The sequence below is a fragment of the Saccostrea echinata genome, unplaced genomic scaffold, assembly GCF_033153115.1.
Source record: "Saccostrea echinata isolate AGI-Se365-2 ecotype Australia unplaced genomic scaffold, CSIRO_AGI_Sech_v1 ptg000057l, whole genome shotgun sequence".
Classification (NCBI taxonomy): Eukaryota; Metazoa; Mollusca; class Bivalvia; order Ostreida; family Ostreidae; genus Saccostrea; species Saccostrea echinata.
In genome coordinates this window covers 7,467,447-7,488,842 of record NW_026889806.1, presented here as the reverse complement: position 1 = coordinate 7,488,842, position 21,396 = coordinate 7,467,447, and the positions used below count along the sequence as shown (strand labels likewise).

General features: G+C 33.7%; 1 protein-coding gene across 1 annotated transcript; it reads left to right on the top strand.

Annotated features, from left to right (window-relative positions):
* Positions 1-293: 293 nt before the first annotated feature.
* On the top strand, positions 294-16,382 carry LOC133174276 (transmembrane protein 272-like). Its single transcript, XM_061309362.1, has 4 exons — positions 294-488; positions 9,612-9,786; positions 13,199-13,258; positions 15,911-16,382. The coding sequence occupies exons 1-4, from the start codon at positions 294-296 to the stop codon at positions 16,327-16,329; spliced, it is 849 nt and encodes a 282-aa protein (XP_061165346.1). The 3' UTR covers positions 16,330-16,382.
* The last annotated feature ends 5,014 nt before the right edge of the window (positions 16,383-21,396 follow it).

The following is a 21,396-nucleotide window of genomic DNA, read 5'->3' as shown; positions in this document are numbered from 1 at the left end:
ATTGATTTCTGGGAATTGTCAAGCTTTCGTGTCACCAATATGAACGTTGCTTTTCAAATTGCCATGTTTCTTACGACCAGAGAGAGAGGAAGAGTCGACAGAGTTCGTTCATTAATTTGCCAATAGAATCGCCTATTGCGACTTTGCGTTCAATTTTCTGATTAAAGCAGGGAATTATATTTTTAGTTTACCTACTACGGCAGCTTGATAAACATTTAAATATTTCTTAATTGATATGCTTACTTAAATACTCTTAGTTTTTTTGTCAGAAAGTGAAATTGAAAAAAAAAAACATGTCGCTTTTATCAAGACAAGGAACAATGGTCCGTAAGAACCGGAACTCAATTAAGAGATCTATCCGGAGAAAACCCACCTCCATTAAAAGAGAGTCGCCTGCTCCCCCCGTAAAGACCCCGCCAGTCATATCAGGGATACAGAAGGAGCACCCCCAGGCATCCCCTGCCAGGAGTGTGGCCAGCACAATCGTGGTGAGTAGTTTGATAGGAATATTTTTTGTTAGAATTTCTAACTTAGAGTGATTATATATAATTTTTATTTCTTTCACAAACATTATTTTTAAATAATACTATCTTTGATAAATAGGTCAATTTATATTTAGATCTTAGAATCTGGAATGTGTACAAATTATGGTACTTGGCATACTCCTGACGAGCTATAAAAAGTACACTAAAAATGTAAAAAATAAAATGTACCTGGACCTGATTAGACTATTTTGCCTCAACAATGCATCAAAAAATGTAGATATTATTGAAAATTCATAATTTAAGATAAGAGATATATTACAAAAGTGAAACAAATGGCTTAAACTAAAAATGACATAACAGAAGTTACTGAAAAGATTCGAAGCCAAATATTTTCTGGCTGTGTGCAGAATTATTCTTCATCACGCATGCATCTTACAATAGGTTAGCTACTCTCTTCTCTGAAAGCATTCAAGGTTTGTCCATCGTACCATGCATCTATTTGAATAAATCGAGAGAAAAGAAGAGGAGAGAAATATATACTTTACAAGGTATAATAAATAATTTTTTGTGACAACCTCTCATTGCTTTAATTTACTCATAATAGCAATGATACAATACTAACTAAAGTTATTTCTATAGGTATATTTTTGCTATATATCTGACTGACTTTTTTCATACTAATTGTTAGGCCATTATTTATACACTGAATTGTGGACAGATTTTTTCGTTATTTCCCGATCCTGACAAGGAGCAAACGGCGGGTGTGACCGGTCGGCAGGGGATGCTAACTCCTCCATGGCACCTGATCCCACCTCTGATGTCTTAGAGGTCCGTGTTTGCTCTGCTCCTATTTTGCAATGTTTAATGGACATTTGAGCTCGAATACTGTTCGTTATCTCCACATATTTCATCACACAATAAATTATTTTGCCCTGTATTGAATTGGTCCAGGTACAATTTTCGTCTTACCATGTTTGAAGTAGGCAACAATGAAAGGGCGAAAGAGTAAAAATAAAACAGCGGGCAAACATTTCCTTGCTTGCAGTAATTCATTTAAGGTTCAGTTTCTGTTGAGAATTGTTCACTCATATTGACAAGTCACCAGTGTACGGTAGAGGCAATTTTATAGCTATGTTATTTACCTACCTCATGTGGGGAGGAGTCTTTATCAATATTCATCTTCAATCCTCATCTTCAGCAACCTGGCACCTAGGATTAAGAGGTCCCTCCCGAAAGTTGACATTCACATCTTTTCTAGTATTTTACGTGTTTAAAAATCTTAGTTCTGACCCGGCCTGTAGTCGAGTCTATATGACCATTTTAAAGAGCATAAAACCAACAGCAGGAAGATTTATCATGTACTTAAACTAACAACCATCCCAAATAGCATAAAGCAAACCTCCAGGATAAAGGTGATATTTGAATCATGAAGCGTAAGATAACAATGAAAAATAATAGCATGATTTCTATTTCATGGAAATTATTCTCTAAATTTATATGATAATTGTACTTTTAAAACTTATGGATGGGAACTTGTTTCTAGTTCTTTTATGCTGCATACACTGTATTAATTATTGAATACAGAGTTACCCAAATTAAATCAACCAAGCAGCAAGTTAACAGTATGAATTTTTGTTAAAAAGGAAAAATTCTTGAATTTTTTTTCAAACAAGCTTGTTTTGTGCATAAATATTGAGGAACATCAGTGCTTAGGAGAACTTTTGAGACGTATTAAATCATTTCTAGCATCCATAAAAATATAAAATTTGAAAATCACTTTAATTTTCGGTTTGAATGTTTTATTAATGTTAATCATTTAGATGAAAAATATATTTAAAAATGGACAAGTTTTAAAAATCACAATAATTGGACATTATGGCGTAATAAAGGTCACAGTAACTGTGTGGGCAAGAATTACAGGACAGGAGGAAGTTCTGGGTAATTATATTCTTGTTACTGGTTTGTTAATGACTGTCTTTTTTCATAACTGATAAACAATGCACTTAAAATGACATTTATAAGCCATTAAGTCATTTCACTAATCAGTTGTTTTTCAACTAAAGCATCATTGTACTCGAAATTATTTTATTAATCGCTCTACTTTGATTTTTTATCAGGAATATTTTTTATTATCAATGAGAAGCTATATCTGTTAAAAATTTGAAAGTAAGTTATCGATTTGAAAGATGCAATGCAATACAATAAAGACCAATGGCTTTAGCAATAAGTTCAGTTTGATAATAAATGTACTCACATGTATCATTGATTAACATTAAGTATGTATAAATGCGTGTTTGAATAAAATTCCACAAAATTTTAAAGGAACATTGCTGTTTGAATATCAAAAATCAAAACGCTAGCACAAAATTTCTAAGTTTGTATTTGATAGCCAATATATACTTTTAAGTACAAAGTTATAACCTGCATATAATTTTCCCCCTAAAATTAGGAATTTCTTTTGCGTTTCAGTATATTTTGACAGAATATTTGCTAAAATTGGAAAATGGAATATCATTAGCAAGCTGCAAATCACTTACAGAGATATCAATCACAGACCTTTTATGCCCAACTTTTTCATTATCTCAGAAAAAAAGTCTGCCTTAAAATATGATTGAAATCAGATTGTTTTCTGAAATATCATTTCCCCGTGGAATGATCAATTATATATTCAATGATTCGACATTCAATACAAGCAATAATATTTATTGATCAGACATTTTATAGAAAAAAAAATAGTCTTCCTTTAGAACAAAAGTTGCCGTAATACTATTGCGAAGTTGTAAAGAAATAGCAATACCTTGGCATATTATTTCGTTAAGTAATATCAATAATTTGGTACATAACAAACGTTCGCGGAGGGACGAATTTAAAATTTAAAAAATGTCTAGATGTCCTAATTTCTGAATTCAATTACACAAAGAGCAAATTTCTACCATTGTTATCATCATGCAGAGAAGACTAATTTCCTTGTTGAGAATTCATAACAAATTGATTTAAAATAAAATGATTGCGTGAAACTGTCTTGCATCACTATACACTGTAACGAAATTCTTTTGAGAATTTCTCATGAGTTCGCTTCTGTATATTTATATCCGCTGAAGATTTCTTCTTTATTTCTTAAGAGAGCTTTTTCTTTCATCAATCAGTAAACGTCATTGTTTTTATTCTAATTTGACTACGGAATGTTCCGTCTACCTGATCAATACATGGGGCTCACGGCGGGTGTGACCGATCAATGGGAGATGCTCCAAGGCACTTGATCTCACCTCTGGAATTTCCGGGGATCCATGTTCTATGCCCTGTTAACAAATTTGTACTGATTTTTGGAGATCGATAACTGTACGTTATATTCATCTTTTTCATTAGAATCGGCTTTTAAATCCACCCGTGTATATTTCATATGCAGTGTGATTTTCCATCAATGAAACATACAATGATGTACATATCAATAATACAATATTAAAAGTACCTAAACTTACTATGAAATAGATGGAGATAACGAACAGTATTCAAGCTCAAAAGTCCATTAAACAATACAAAATAGGAGCAGAGCAAACACGGACCTCCAAAACATCAGAGGTGGGATCAGGTGCCATGGAGGAGTGAGCATCCCCTGCCTACCGGTTACACCCGCCGTGTGTTCCTTGTATTTATTATTATTTATATAGATAATTATAAACAATAAAATGCCTTTCTTTGTTAGTAAGGAATTATCAGTTTCAGCTATTGCAGAAAAAAATTACACTACCAGAATACGCGAGTTATGTACATTTTCTGCAACAGCTGCAACCTTAATAACCCGTGCGAACTAAGAAAGTATTTTATTGTTTAATTTACGACCTAAAGGAATCATCATACAAGGTGCAATGCCCTTACTGTTACCGGTATGTTACTAAGATACAATAATCTGAGTGCATAAAGGGAAATGTTTATCGTGTAGGCTTTCAATATTACACCATTTTACAATGACTAACATAACTGCATCACTGCATGATTTAGCAATGTGAGGAATGAAAATGTGCCACAGAGTGGATATTACAAAATTTGATTTAATGCAACAACAGACACTATTTCAACAACATTTTTCTTTGCGGAAATCTTAAAGGAAATATGCATGACATGGCTATAAAAAGCATCCTATTAAAAATAATTTCCAGATTAATTTAATGGAGAATCAATGGCATCGAACATATCATGATAGTCCATTATAAGTGCAACTGAAATTAAATGAAGGCTGTGGCAAACAATTTCTAGGTTCTGAAAAAACGGGTATGAAATTAAAACGAACCGATTCGCCTACGATGAGGTCGCAAGAGTAAAATGTAAATGTATTATTCAATAATCTACCGTTAACTACCGTTACGATGAATGATTGTATGAAATATTGATGATATATGGAAGTTAACAAAAATTTGAGAATAGTGGTCAACTCAAACAAGAGTTGATACCTGGTTCAAGTGGATCTGGCCTGAAACATTCCATTATTTTCAATTCAATGCAAACTTATTATAATCACAATTACACCCATATATATGAAACGAAGATAGCGAACAGCAATCAAGCTCAAAAGTCCAGTGAAACAATACCTATAGGGAGCAGAGCAAACAAGACCTCTAAAAACATCGAAGGTGGGATAAGGTGCTATGGAGGAGTTAGCATCCTCTGCCGACCGGTCACACCCGCCGTGTGCTCCTTGTCATGATCGGATAAAGGGAGAAATCCGTAGACACTTCAGTGGGTAAATAATGGCTTAACAATTAGTATGAAAAACATCAGTCAGCATTCGACAGAATGATAGATTTTAATTCTGACAAAGTCATTGTATCGACCAGAGAAATTGCGAAATGATGTCTTTAAAAGAGACTGTTGATATCCCTGTTTCATTGAGTTGTTTGTCAAAAGCTTGTCCGTTTTAGAAATTGTTCGTGCGTAGGGCATGCTCTTGCGTTTCGAATCAACTTGGAGAAATAAAACCCCATATGCAGGTGATAAGGGTTTATTGCTATATGAGTAAGGGAAACTGACGATAGAAAAGTTGAAGTTATCACGTTTATCATAAAGTTTTGTCGTTAGGTTACCATCAACGTCTTTTTTTTAGAAAATTATCTCAAGTGTGCAGACGCAATATACCAACCGATCCTGGCGTTAAACTTTTAAAAGAAACTAACTTTTTCATCTTTCAGTTGATGTTCATGGAAAGCAGTGACATTCTTTTTTGGTCTAGGGTTTATGTCCCAAAAATATCCATTATAAACTGTTGTTTACTTTGAGGTATATTGCATTCAGTTGTTATTTGCAAACCAGTGCCTCTTATAAGATCTGTCTCGCTTTTTTAATTGAATCAACCTAGAGTACACTTTAATCAAAACTCTAAATCTCTTTCCAAATTTTTAAGAAAATCTTCGTACAGACAGACACACGAACAGGCGGACAAAATATCATACGGACAGAAAAAGACTTCCTTCGAACTTCCTAGAGGAGATTATTCTAAAACTGGGTGTAAAGAGTTTCGGGCAAATAGGAAGCAATTTACATAATCGTTACAGACGATCTGTTATCAATAAACTATTACACGAATATCTAAAGAAATTCTGTTTTGTATTCAGGATTCAATGTTGATTACATTCTATTGATGAAGTAAACACCTAGTAGAATTTTGTCCAAATATCAACAAGAAGACATGATGAACGATACAGAAGCCTGTCTTACATCTGTTAATCTTAATCTTGCTTTATTTGTCTAAGACTTCAGCAATGCAGTGGGGCTTTAACGTGAGTAATGTCTGCGGGAGGACTTCATCCCCATTAATCAGCATTACAGGGGGTTTACTTTAACAAAAATACTGATAAATGCTAAAGATTCCTCATCTTTCTAACTTATTCAGATCACCTAATACTACCCCCAACCCCTGTCCAAACCCTCGCCCCAACCCCAACCCACAGGACACACATATGGTCCTATTATTGTATTTTAAACCGGATGAGGAAAACTTAACAGACTATGAGTTTTCAGTGGTCTTTAATTGTATGTGCAATAAAAGAATGAGAACTTTTCAGACTATGAGTTTTCAATAATTGTATGTGCAATATAAGAATGAGGAGAACTTAACAGACTATGAGTTTTCAGTAGTCTTTAATTGTATGTGCAATATCAGAATGAGAAAGAGTAGAAAATGAAAAGTGATCGATCTATAAAAAAAAATCAATAAATAATTTTTTTTTTTTTAAAACCCCTACAAACCACGTTCTGTAACACAAAGCAACTCCAAATATAGCAAATATATAACACTCGGCACAATGACACCTCTTCCAATATCTTGAAGAATGGTTTCTCTTCATAATTTTGAGAATAAATACAGAATACTCACATTTATCTTCAATATTCTATCAAACTACAAAAGTAATGTTACACTTTGAACTTGAACTATAAACTGAAATAGATATTCAGCACTTTTCTGATTTTTTTTAATCTAGTTTTGAAGTAAGCAAAAATATTTCTTCAGATTTTTTTCTGATAAGTTACATATTGATCATTATATACCTAGATTAGCTTATGCACTTGTCACCCATATGTTAAATGGACCATATAGTAATATCTTCTGCGCGTCATTAGATGAAAAGGACCGAGAATGTCTTAGCAAAAATGTTAATTGTCCCAGAATTAAGTATACAAAAAGTGTTTGAAACAAGCTGTTCCAAACAATATATAAAAAAATATTATGACGTTCTAAACACAAGTTATATTCTCATGCTCGATGAAGCATGACTAATCCTATCAGTGCGTCCTCTGGCGGTTGAATGTTAAAATACTACATATTGATTACACACAAGACTTCCCTCAACAATAGGAGTGAAAATGTTTACAATGTTACGTTAGAGAGGTCCTAAATAGGTCTCCGTACTATTCCTTATATTCGCCTTTTTATTGGTATTATTATACTTATGGTACATAGAGGTTCTACAATTATTCTCATGACTGCTTACAAAATGCGCATTTTAAAAACTATTCAACTAAAAGAAAAATTATTTTGTTAAAACTGCATTTCAGAAATTTCTTTGAACATATTTTAAGAATTTCATAATTGTGTGTTTTTCTGAATGCAAAAAGACACTGAAGAAATCTGTCAAAAAAAAAAAAAAAAAAAAAGAATACAATCAGTGGAAATAATAGGAGTTCTGTGGAACCTCCCAGCGGAAGTTGGACAGGACAGCGTGACAAACAAGATATTAATGCAAAAAATAATTAGAAAGAATTCTCATTAGCGGGATCTTAATGATAACAAAAGGGGGTATTGGATAGAGGGGTTTCAACTGGCAATGAATCTTGCTTTATGTTGTATAATTATAACCCTCGTCTGTCACATTTTACTGCTTACAACTACAATTTCTGAAAATTCTAACAACAATTATTTCCAAAGTGAGAGGATTTTGTCATCAAAAATTCAATATATTAGCACGAGGATGCTTTAATATCGAAAATACGCTAAATTACTCTACGCCATTGAAATTGTTCCTTTGCCAGTCTCAATTACGGTTATTCCACAGTAGGATTGATGCAAGATCTGCTCATTAAACCTTTAAAAATGTTTTTTTCTATAGAAATCAATTTTACAGTTGTCTAAAAAATCAGTGGTTAATCACTGTAGAAGACTTTATATTCATGAAAAAACTTTGAAGTTTAATGCAAAATGTAATATAAATCTGTTTCCAAAGTTTTAAAAACTTATGTGTTTATAAAATTTCATTTGAAACTTTGAAATACTACCACACGTAATTATAACAAGTTTAAATACCATGGGTATCTTTATTTTCATGATCAGATATTGAATAAGATGTAAAAGGTGAAGATACTGAACAGTGATAAGTCTCATAAATCCAGTAAACGAAACGATCGAATCAAGAACACGTAAACAATACATATGGTAAACAGGGCAAAATTACTGACACCTGGAAACAGAAGAGGTGGGATCAGGTGCCTAGGAGGAGTCACCATCCCCTGCCGACCGGTCACATTTATGAGCCCTACGTATTAATCGGGTAGACAGAATACTCTTTAGTCAAATTAAGTAAAAAAGCAATGACCTACCGATTATTGAAACATGTCAGACAAATTAAAATGCGATCTAACGATAGGTTGTACTTACAAACAAGGGCAATATAACGCCCATAGAATTCGCGAAAAGCTCTCTTTAAAAGTTTTTTTTTTCAATCCTTATAAGATCAACTTATTTGTCAGTAGCTTGCTTCGGTTTCAAATTGATCGTATTCAGAGCATTTCTTTACGTTTCAATTTAGTTGTGAGTCATAAACACCATATGTAGGTGATGCTGGAATATTGCTATACACAAATAAGGGCAGTTGACGATGAAAACACTGAAGTCGTCCCGTTTCTTATACAGTCTAGTTATTAGTTGGCCATACTCTATAGTCAGTAACACATCCAAATATGAAATAGATGTGGCAGACTCTGAAGTGTCTTTTTATCGAGTTCAATGGGATATATGAGTCGACACATGTATTGTTAGTTTCTTTTTCTCATGAATTTTGTTAATGACCACTCACAAGATATAAAAATTAACGAAGTTGCCACTTTTATTGAGGAATTAATTGTCTATGACATTGAGGAATGGTTGTATAAAGCTTACAAAAGTCGTGTGTTTTTATGCTGTTGGTGTTCGGCAAGTTTTGAGATTTTAAATTTTTCAAAAGTTCTTTGGATTTTTTTTTAAATCTACATTTGATTTACATCACTTCTTGAATATGTTTAGAATAATACGTGTAAAGTATCTGCTTCACAGAAGTTAATATTTTAGTAGGGAGTAAGAATAATTAGGGCTTGGTCGAAAATTTACTTGTCCCTGTAATGTATCTTTGTAAGGATTTTTATGAAGTTTTGGAATCAAATACAGGTCAACCATACCAACCTCCACTGACTGGAATGTTAAACGTCCATAAAACTGAAAGGTGATTTTCAAGAACTTCTTCTTTGAAGGGAAACTTTATAATTTAGTGTCAGGAATAGAAAAGAGTTAATGTGCTTACAGACTTTCATTTCTAAAGGTTTTATGTTAAGGTAAAATGTATCATATTAACAGCACCTTTAATATTCAGCTTTTTCACCTTACAGTCATTTGACGATGAAAGACGCCTATGGAACACGTCTGTTGATTGGCGGACAACCGGAGGTCAAGGGGTAGATGCAAGTTATAGTTCTGTTCTCCTTCAGCTAAAAGAAGCCAGCCATGATTCTAACAACACTTGTCAATTTCTGTCACGTAGCAAAAACATTATCTGCCATACAGGTAAAATAAACCGTTTATTCTTTAGTTACAAGTTAATAACTAAATGTAATAAAACATAAAACGTTTACGATTAAAAAAAAAGTAACACGGGTTTAAAGTGTTTTTCTTCATATGATATCCTTTAGATTCTTTAATTTTCAGTAAATGTAATAAAACATCAAAGATATAATTATGCTGATGTAACAATATTTCTTTCATATCCCCCAATAATTTTCATAGGTACTGAAAATAAGCTATTCGAGCAAAATGTGCATTTTATTAACAAATGCAGTGTTTATAGTTGTACAAAGTATCTTATCGAGTTGATATAATTGTGGAAATGTTTTGACTTAATTGTTTCGCTGTTTATGTTCAAAGCGGATGACATCTTTCTTTGAATAAACTCTCCTTTTCATTAAAGATGGAGTCCAATTCCATCGCATGTTCAAGAAAATACTTCAAACACTTTTTGTTGTTTTGAATAGTTTCAAATGACGATAGATGTTCAATAATTTGTAATTCACGCTCCGTATAGTATTGAATCACTAGACGCTGAAGCCTTACAAGCGAACAAAGAAAGTGATCGTTCATTCTTAAGTATAGTGCTTGCAATAGATTGTAGATTCTTCACCAAGACTTAATGAAATCCCTCTGTTTTTGTGTGGCCTTAGCAGGATGTAGTTCCGTAAATGAGCATTGTTTTGCCTTGGAGGAACAATGTCTAGATTACAAAGCACGAACGTTTGAGATTCTTAATGCCATTCTTATGATGGAATCGACCAGCTTTCACCATTCCGTACTCTATGGCTTTTAGAGGGGTTTCATTTCTAAAAACAAAATACTTGTATTAATGAACTTCAATTTGAGATGTATGAAATGAAGCCCGTAAATTGACAGAAGCCATAACGCAAAAAAATTTATCAATATATTGACTTTATCCTCTGGTTTTCAACAGAGGTATCCATCAATTACATTTGATTCTAAATTTGTGGTGATAGACATTATAAAGGTCATCAGTTACTTGAACGACAGTAACTTTGATAATGATGGCCTTTTAGCCTGGAGGATAATTCAGGTAAATTTGAATCAATATTAAGTGAGAAGGATTTAAACTGAAATCTTTTTAATCCAGTTATAGAGACATTGATGGCCTCAACATACGTTCTATAAATGACACTTAAATAGTTAAAGTTAGAGGCCTTATACATAGCCATTATACGAAAGATATTGTCGCCCGAGTGGCGCAGTGGTTAGAATGTCTGCTCTAGAGTCGCGGAGTAATTAAGGAGCTGATCCATACGTCGCGGGTTCGAATCCACTGCGGGACCGATCCTTCGGATGAGACCGTATAAGCCGAGATCCCAGGTCGCAGTAGTTGTTGGCACGAAAAAAATCCCTCACTGCTCAATGCCGAGTATAGGTATAAATTTGCAGCCCTCGACCGGCAAGTGGTGGCGTCTCCATATGAGCGAAAATTTCTCGAAAGAACATTAAACAACAAACAAACAAATATACGAAAGATATATAGTAATATAGCAGTAGTATAAATTTGGGCATAGTAGTATTAAAGACCTGCATGCAGTTGTAGTCTTTCTTAAATTCTCAATGTAATTCCCTCTATATTTTTTTAAAGAAATACATCATAAATCTAACAGAAATAGAAATTGTTACTTCCAATCATATGTCGACTCGATATAGCCCAGTAAGCTTGAAATAAAAGAAACCACAGAGTTTGACACATCTGTTTCATATTTAGATATTTTACTAGAAAGAGACGTTAATGGTAACCTAACAACAAAGCATTATGATAAACGTGATGACTTCAACTTTTCAATCGTCAACTTCCCATACTTATGTAGCAATATACCCTTATCACCTGCACATGGGGTTTATGTCTTTCAGTTGATTAGTTACGCTAGAGCGTGCTCTACGTACGTATGAACAATTTCTAAAACGAGGCAAGCTATTGACAAACAAGTTGATGAAACAAAGACAGTCTCGTTTGAAGTCACCATTTCTCAAGTTTTATGGTCGATACAATGACCTTGTCAGCACATACAACCTATCATTGAGTCAAATGCTGACTGACGTTTTTCCTACTAATTGTTAGGCCATTATTTATACACTGAATTGTCTATGGATTTTTTCATGTTTTTTTTTAATCATGACAAGGAGCACATGCCGGGTGTGACCGGTCGGTAGGGGATGCTCACTCCTCCATGGCACCTGATCCCACCTCTAAATTTTTATCTTTTCATCGAACTTTCGAGACTGAATAATGTTCGTTATCTCCATATTTCATATAATAAATATTGGTCGTGATAAAATATACAGAATATTCATAGTGTCTAATGAAATATCATAAATTTCAGTACGATAAATCATAAATATTGGTGGTGATAAAATATACAGAAATAATCTTAGTGTCTAAAGATATATCATAAATTTCAGTACGATATATCATAAAAATTGGTCGTGATTAAATATACAGAAATGATAATATTGACTAAAGATCAATATATCATAAATATCTGTACAGGATAAAATATATTTTAAAAAACAATCGTATTGTCTAAATATCATAAATAGTAGTCAGGATAAAATATACAGGAATGATTATATTGTTTAACGATTTATATATTGATATATCATAAATATTGTCTGTTGCCCAATTCAATCAGATTACTTTTAATGATAAGTAATGTTTAACGATAGATAGAGTATGTTTAAAGTAAATGAACAGATACATATATCATCATACAGGCTAGTTATAAATTGCAAATATCGGCAGAGAAAAACAGAAATAGGTACATTCATAAACTGCTATTTAAACACAATATTAACGTTTATATCTAAACACGTAATGGAAATATTTATTTTAAAAACACAATTTTTGCAGTGTATTGTTTGGTGTATATTGAATATTTTGAGATAAAGACATTTTTGCAAGTCACTTAAAAGATTTACAAAGTAGCAAATTGCTTGAAACTTTTGTACTTTAAATGGATGTAATATACGATTTGAATATATCTAGGTATATGCATTGCTAGACTCAATTTGCAGTTGCAACAAAATTATATATTATTTTCTAATTTGTATAGACTATTATATGAAGTCTCCTCTACCTCCCTACCGTATTCCTTTAATCAGGAAGGAAAAACAAGAGAATGCTATTACTAATAAAAACCGATTCTCCGCGACAGGGCGGAAATGAACACATAAAATGTACATTGTTTTAATCAGAGCGTCGCCCATTGACCTTACATTCAGCAGTCGGAAGCAGACAAAAATATATTTAAAAAACTCACAGAATGCATTATCAGTAGATTTAAACAAAACAAATCTTAACAATGAAACGTTCCCTGGAGTGCACTTTCTACTTGTATTTATAATTTTTATTTATGTTTTTTTCTCTCTCTCTCTCTTTTGACAGTATTTATTACAGTACTGGTGGGTGTGTCGTTGACGTTACCAGTTGCCATGATTTTTTTAGGTAAGACTCTCACAAATAAAATCGAAAAATAAAGCTGAAAGAAAATCTTAATTTTATGCATTTGAATAATGATAAAGAGATGCAATGCAACTCAAATCCTACCAATTATCATGGTTATTGTAAATTGAATGTACTTGTTTTTGTTACATTTATATCAGATATATATATACTATAAAGCAACTATCATTGGTCCTCGAACAAATTCCCTTTTATAAAAAGGAAAACAGAACATCTTAGATAATAATTAAAGACATATACTAGAGAAAGGCATCAATTTTTTTCTGTTTTATGTGAATAAAGGCGTTTTCCTTTGTAATATTCAAGAAATGGAATGAATTCTCTCCTGCATTTAAGAAGATAAAGAACTTGTATCTTGAATATATAGGAAAACTTTCTTCAATACTACAAAAATTAAATATCACCTCTCTGGATAGTTCTCAAACAACTCTGAAAAAAATACAAGATCATTACCAAAACAATGAAATAACTGAAAAATATAGTGAATCAGACTTTGGAAAATTAGCTCTTTAGAGCAAAATTGCGAAACAAATGATTACAAATGAAAAAGGTGAAGATGCCGAAAGGAGATCGATCTCAAAAAATCTATGAATAATACAATTCTGTAAAGGACATGAAACACGGACCACTGGAAATTCCAGAGGTGGGATCAGGTGCCTAGAAGGGGTAAGCATTCCCCTGTTGATCGGTCACACCCGCTGTGAGCCCTATGTATTGATCAGGTAGACAGAACATTCCTTAGTCAAATTTGATATAAAAACAAAGGCTAACAATTGGTATGAAACAAGTCATCCAAAATACGACGCATTGATAGGTTATATTTGATAACAAGGTCAATATAACGACCATAAAATTTACGAAATGCTGACTTTAAACGAGTTTTATAAATCCCTGTAATATCAATTTCTCAGCGAGTAGCCTGTCTCGCTTTAAAAATTGATCGTACTCGGCGCATGCTCTTGAGTATCAAGACGGGAGATGTAAACACCATATGCAGGTGATAGCGGGATATTAGTATATAAATAAGGAAAGCTGACGATGGAAAATTTGAAGTCATCTCATTTGTGATACAATTTAGTTATTAATTGGCCCTTATCGTCTATAGTCAGTGAAATATCCAAATATGAAACAGATGTGGCAGACTCTGTGATGTCTTTTATTTCAAGTTCAAGCTCACTAGGATATATCGAATCGACATATGAATGAAAAATAACTATTGTTAATTGAAAATGCATCGTCGATATATCTAAATGTCGAGTTGAAGGCCACAGCAAATTATTTATAGCTAAAAATTATAGATCTTTGTTAACAAAATTAAGGATCAGCGTCCATCCATTGTATGCTAGTATTCAAACGGGTAAATCTTCTAAACCCCTATTTCTAAAGAAAAACCTTTATGCTATTCATGCAAATTGTTTATTGAAGAGGAAAAACATTTGTACTTTATTGTTCAAGGTATGATCAATACAGATGGAAATATAATGATATATTTCATGTGAAAATCTTATTAGAAAAAAATGGTCAATCCTACAAATACTACAGCTGCAAGAATGATATATGTTGTTTCTTGAAAAACTGCATTGGCATCAGAAAGGAAAACTAATAATGACTACTTAGAAATATTTAAATATACACTAGACAAAATTGCTAACTCACCACTTTTTATTCTTATTTGTGAATTGAACATTTGCCTGATCGGTACTAGTATATATAATATGCCACATTTTCCAAAACTGGGGGATTGACAAATATCTTGGTGTCAAGACCTTTAAATGACCTTGTCCGAAAAACCAATTCGCTGTGGCAATCAATAGTAGACATTTTTATGTTTGTTAATCTATTTGCAACAATTTTTCATTAGAGGAATGAATAATCTTTTAATTTTTCACAAATTTCTCCAAAGGACCCCCTGCAGACATCATACTGACTGCTTTAACACGCTCCGCTAGGGACAAACGCCTCATACGGTGCAACTTTTTTCTGAGTTTTTAATCAGTTAAAACATGAACACAAACAAAAAGGGAAAAAATAGAAATCTATTCTTCCAGAAAAATATGGGCACGCTTTTATTTATTTATTTATTTATTTATTTATTTATTGTATGAAATGGTTACGATTCAGTAAACATGTAGTTATTTATCAGTTAAGACATTTATATTTAAGTAACATAATTATATATTAAATACATCATAAAAAAGTTTTGAAAAGTAAAATATTAATTTTCTTTTGTGGTGCGTTTGCAATTTTGTCTAGTGTATATAGTATTTTGGATTTTGTTTACCTGGTGTGTGTTACTCTGTACGTATTAATCTGTGTTTTGTTCTATATTATTAATGTCCATGACTTTATGTCGACATGATAAGTGAATTGAACTGAATTATTCGGGTCAACTTTTACTCACAATAAGTCAGATAGATATCCATCCACCAACTACTATCATTTTTTGCGATTTAGGAAACAATCAACATAAGTACAATATATACATGTCAGACAAATAAACTGATCGCAGCGATAAATATTCGTGAGTAAAAGATCGAAAAACTCGCGGATATAGTTCGAACGCTATTAAATGTTGCTATACAGTATCAATTTTTACCTTTTACTGACTTAGTTAATTAACTTTCTTCTTTTCAGGTGTGAAATACATTAATGACTGTCCAATTAAGCGCAGCGTTCCTATTTACCTGCTTGTGGGAGGATGTTGCGGAATTTTAAGGATCCTCGCTACAATGTGGCGAAACATGCAGTACAGACGACAACTCGATTCCTATTACGATTCATACGTACACGAAGGTTTATACGTATCTCAAACCTACAGATTCATGGACGTGACGCTCACCTTGTTTCTGATTGGCTGGCTGGTCACCGGAAGTCACTGGGTGTTCGAAGTGTGGGAGCCGCCATATTCTCAGCCGCTTCATGAGCCCAGTAATTGGTGCGATAGGACAGTGTATAGATTTGCTGTGTATCAAATCATAGGATCGTATTGTTTCCTGTTTATCGTTCTAACAGCTAGCTGTGTTTTGACAATTTACTATAAAGCTTGTAGTTGAAAATATGACAAGCATTCTTTTTAATTTTATTTATTTAAATTTAATTATTCATTTTTTTGTTATTGTTTCTTTCTTTTTTTTGGGGGGGGGGGGGGGGGGGAGGGGGTTATTTGTTGTTTTGAAATTGTGTAATTGTGAAACGTTTTATACACATAAACGTGTTAATGGGTATTATAACAATTAAAATATATTTTGATAGCCCCTGTCTTAATGAATAACATTATTTTAACCCACTTCCCATATCATAAGACAGGAAAAAATTACAGCCTCTTTCTTTATTCCTCGATGATGAAATTCACGAAAATATTAACAGCAGTACAGTACCATAATATATTAGAGAAGTGGTGTTAATCAGATGTAGAAACTTAAAAACTCCAAGGAACTCTGTAATCACAAAATGTTACCACATTCAATAGCATTAAATTATTTATTATAATAATAATATAATATTGGTACCCATGAGAATTCCAATAGATTGTTGGAATACCTGGTCTCCAAAAACCACATAGATATTGTCAACCAGAAACTCAAGCATCTTTTTAATATCAACTTCAGAGTACTTGTGTGTACAATCAGAATGTTTTTAACAAAATAATTTGCAAATGACCAATGACAAGGTAAGTAAAAATGCGAGTTCCATTTTTATTGAAATAGCACCTGTCAATGCGTCCCGTTATTATCAGACCTATTTTTGTATTCACATGAAGCAGACTTTGTTCTAAATCTTGTACGTGAAAAGAAGAAAACACTTGCTGTGGCCTTCAACTATATCGACGACGTATTGTCAATTAAAAATGCATGGTAATTTCCATTCTTATCCCGGTGAGCTTGAAAAAAAAGATATCATAGAGTCTTACACATCTGTTTTATATTTGGATATTTTACTAGAAAAAACCTTAATGGTAATCTAACAACCAAGCTTTTTGATGAACGTGATGACTTTTAACTTTTCAATCGTCAACTTCCCTTACTTATGCAGCAATATACCTTCATCACATGCATATGGGGTTTATATCTCTCAGTTGATTCGATACGCAAGAGCATGCTCCACGTATGAACAATTTCTAAAACGAGATAAGTTATTGACAAACAAGTTGATGAAACAAGAATATCAGCAGTCTTGTTTAAAGTCATCATTTCGTTAGTTCTATTGTCGCTACAATGGCCTTGTCAGCAAATACAATTTATCATTAAGTCAAATGCTGACTGACGTTTTTCATACAAATTGTTAGGCCATTATTTACACACTGAATTGTCAACGGATTTTTCCGTTATTTCCCGATCATAACAAGGAGCACACGGCAGGTGTGACCGGTCGGAAAGGGATGCTCACTCCTCCATGGCACCTGAGCCCACCTCTGATGTTTTAGAGGTCCGTGTTTGCTCTGCTTCAAAATTTGTATTGTTTAATGGACTTTTGAGCTTGATACTGTTCGTTATCTCTATACGTTTCATTAGATATATCAACGACGTTTTATGAATAAAAATATTCAGTTTTATTCCTACGTTGATTTAATATATCTCAATGAACACGAAATGAAAGACAACACAGCGCCTGACACATCTGTTTCATATTTGGATGTTTTACTAAAAGAAATCCTTGATGGCAAACTAACAACAAAACTTTATGATAAACGTGATGACATCAACTTTTCTATCGTGAATTTCCCAAATTTATGTAGCAGTATATTATCATCACCAGCATATGGGATTAATGTCTCCCAGTTGAATCGATACGAAAAAGCATGTTCTACGTATGAAATGAGTCAGGCTAATGACAAATAAGTTATTAATACAAGGATCAAATATGATACAATGACCTTGTTCGCAAATACAGTCTATCGTTAGGATGAATGTTGACCTATACCTCTTTCAAATTGTTAGGCCATTTTTTTCACATGGATATGACTTTTTTTGCGTTTACCCGACCACGACAAAGGACACACGGCGGATGTGAAAGGTCGACAGGGGATGTTCACTCCTCCATGGCACCTGATCCCAATCCTTATTTCAGGGGTCCTTGTTTGCCATTTTCATAATTTGTATTGTTTGACTTTTGAACATGATTAGTGTTCGTTATCGTTACATTTTCATCTACATTCTGTCTTTTGCAGGGGTTTTTAGGGGTCGTGGGGGCTGTATTCTGCCCAATTCCCAGTGATAAAAAGTATGTATTTTTCCCAATTTCATACAAGAAAATTCCCAAAAGACAATCGAAACAAACATATATAGTTTTAAAAAATGTCCGAACTCAGTAACATGTATATCAGGGGTGGTATTTAAAAAATCTAAAAGGCATGCTCCAAAAACTGATTGACTGAATGTTAAGTAAGTCAATAAATACCTTGCAAATGAAAAAAAAACTCTCACTTGATTTTATTTAGAAAAATGTTAAATATTTTTCCTAATTTCAACTAAATGTCGCTATTTTTCCCAAATGGGAAGCCCCAGGCCCTTGATTTTAAGACCTTAAAACCCTGTTTTAAAAAATCCGTTTTTCGTGGGTTTCACTTAAATTCATACAACTCTGTAAATGAGAGCATTCTTATCATACCTAATTAAGAGATCAGACAGACATACATGAATTTGTTTAACCAAATGAGACTATATTAGGTGGCATTAATATGCTTCCGTTAAAAAGCAGTAAAAAGCAGTATATCAACGAATAAACAAGATGTGTTTGTGAAACACTGATGCCCCTGTATGGCAACAAAGCGAAGGTTAAACTTTCTCAAATGCAAATCAAATATGTTGGTACCCAAAGTAAGACCTTCTCACAAGAAATACAATTGTGAAATATGAAAGCCCTATCACCACCTGTTCAAAAGTTATTGCCAAGGTTAAAGTTTTTTTTAAAAGTAGGTCAAACTCCTAGGTCAAGGTCAAAGGGTTAGAGTTGTTGGTTTCTAAAGAAAGGTCTCACAAGGGATACATATTTGAAGTATGAAAGCCCTAGCTTTAACCGTTCAAAAGTTATGGCCAAGGTTAAAGTTTTTTAAAAGTAGGTCAAACTCCTAGGTCAAGGTCAAAGGGTCAAAGTTGTTGGTATCCTAGGAAAGGTCTTGTCACAAGAATTACATATGTGAAGTATGAAAGCATTAGCCCTTACCGTTAAAAAGTTATGGCCAAGGTTAAAGTTTTTTAAAAGTAGGTCAATCTACCAAGGTCAAGGTCAAAGGGTCAAAGTTGTTGAAATCCAATGAAAGGGCTTGTCACACAGAATATGTATGAGAAGTATGAAAGTCCTAGCACCAACCGTTTAAAAGTTATGGCCAAAGTAAAAGTGTGGTATTTTTTTGTAAAAGTAGGTCAAACTCCAAGGTCAAGAGGTCAAATGTGGTGGTACCCAAAAAAGGTCTTGTCACAAGGAATACACCTGTAAAATATGAAAGCCAAAGCCCCACCCAATCAAAAGTTATGGGCAAGGTTAAAGTTTTTGCGGACAGACAAACAGCTAGACGGACGAACAGGGCAAAAACTATATACCCCCCGAAACTTTGTTTACGGGGGCATAAAAAATCTACGAGCTTACCAAACCGTTTGTAATATCTCACACGCAATGGTGAAGAATAGCGAATATTTATTAGTCATTTAATTCGTTACATACCCGTGTCTTGAAAACATTAGCATCGGAAGCTAGAATTCCTCGCCAAATGTATCATACATACATTGGTTAAGTTAAAGGCTCATTTGAGTGGTTGCACATACAGTTTCTGAGAAATGAAAGGTTGTTATTACCTGCATCCAAAGAAATAATATGTCTACGAATTTATCTACGTAGCTGTAAGGCACTATGGACCGAACGTACTCAAAAAACTTGAACCTGAACTCTCGTCCAAAAATGTCACCATTCGACAAAACATGTCAAAATGGATTCCCATGTAAAATAGTTAGGTCTTGGGTATGAAACTGCTCCATAAATTAGTGGAAGCTGACGGTACTCATCGACGTCGAAGCCTGGGATATGGCGTAAGATCTCCTTAACAAGGGTTGACCTTTATGTTAATCCTCTCATAAGTTCCAACGATAGCTTAGACTGGTGTTTTTGTGCTAGTGGAAGAGGTCTAAATAGGGAAAAAAAACCTGAGTAGATTTCCAATTCGGGGTCAAACAATTAAATCCCAAAACTACAAATTTGTTTTCCTTTTTAGGTCACCTTGGTGAAGTCGAGAAGATCGAGCTTATATTATACCCCGGCGTTCGCGTCGCTGTCCCGGTAAAAGTTTTATGCCCAAGTCCATTCCAAAGTAAGTGTAAGCCCTACCTGGACCAAACTTGTATGGATGATGCAAGGGATACAGTCACTACCAGACTCGTTTTGGGTGCTGGATCTGACCTATATTTTCTAGATGAATGACCAGATTAAGGTTTAGGAGCAGGTTCATTCCAAAGTATAAGTCCTTTATTGATCAAACTTGCAAGGATGATGCATCTAGGAATGCATACTAGTAGACATGCTTCGGATGCTGGATCTGAACTACATTTTCCAGATGAGTGACAAGGTTAAAGTTTTTGGGGCGGGTCCATTTCCAAGTAACCATAAAGCCTACCCTGACCAAACTTGTACGGATGATGCTACTTGGAATGCACATAACCAGACTTGCTTCGGAGGCTGGATCTGATCTATATTTTCTTGATAACTGAGTATTCTCACTGACTGATATTAAGTGCTTTGGGCGTACGAAGCTGGGTAGTATGGGAGCGTTCCCAAGCACCTATACATTGGGTTAGTTTAAATTTAAACACATCACATTAAAAAAAACATACAGGTTTACACAAGCATATTTTTTCTAGCTGCAGAACTGTAGCGTTATGGTTTTATATTTTAGCCTTTGGCCATAACGCTACAGTAAAGCAAATATGATGCAATTTCCGGCGCAAGATTTTCTGCGCACTTTGGGGATTATTTCGCCACTTTCCAGCATTGGTCAATCAACTACCTTCCATTTCCTAATTCTTGACATATTCTATAACAAATCTGTATATTCTATCCACCTCCTAACCCTTTCTAGTCGTCTCTACAGAACAATAAACTCGCTTGTGAATTTTATGCCATCCGACAGCAAA

Excerpts from the sequence above, each read along its gene's own strand:
- LOC133174276 (XM_061309362.1), top strand. The coding sequence starts at position 294 with ATGTCGCTTTTATCAAGACAAGGAACAATGGTCCGTAAGAACCGGAAC. Across the intron at positions 489-9,611 it reads GTGTGGCCAGCACAATCGTG|TCATTTGACGATGAAAGACG; the intron begins GTGAGTAGTTTG and ends TTCACCTTACAG. Across the intron at positions 13,259-15,910 it reads AGTTGCCATGATTTTTTTAG|GTGTGAAATACATTAATGAC; the intron begins GTAAGACTCTCA and ends TCTTCTTTTCAG.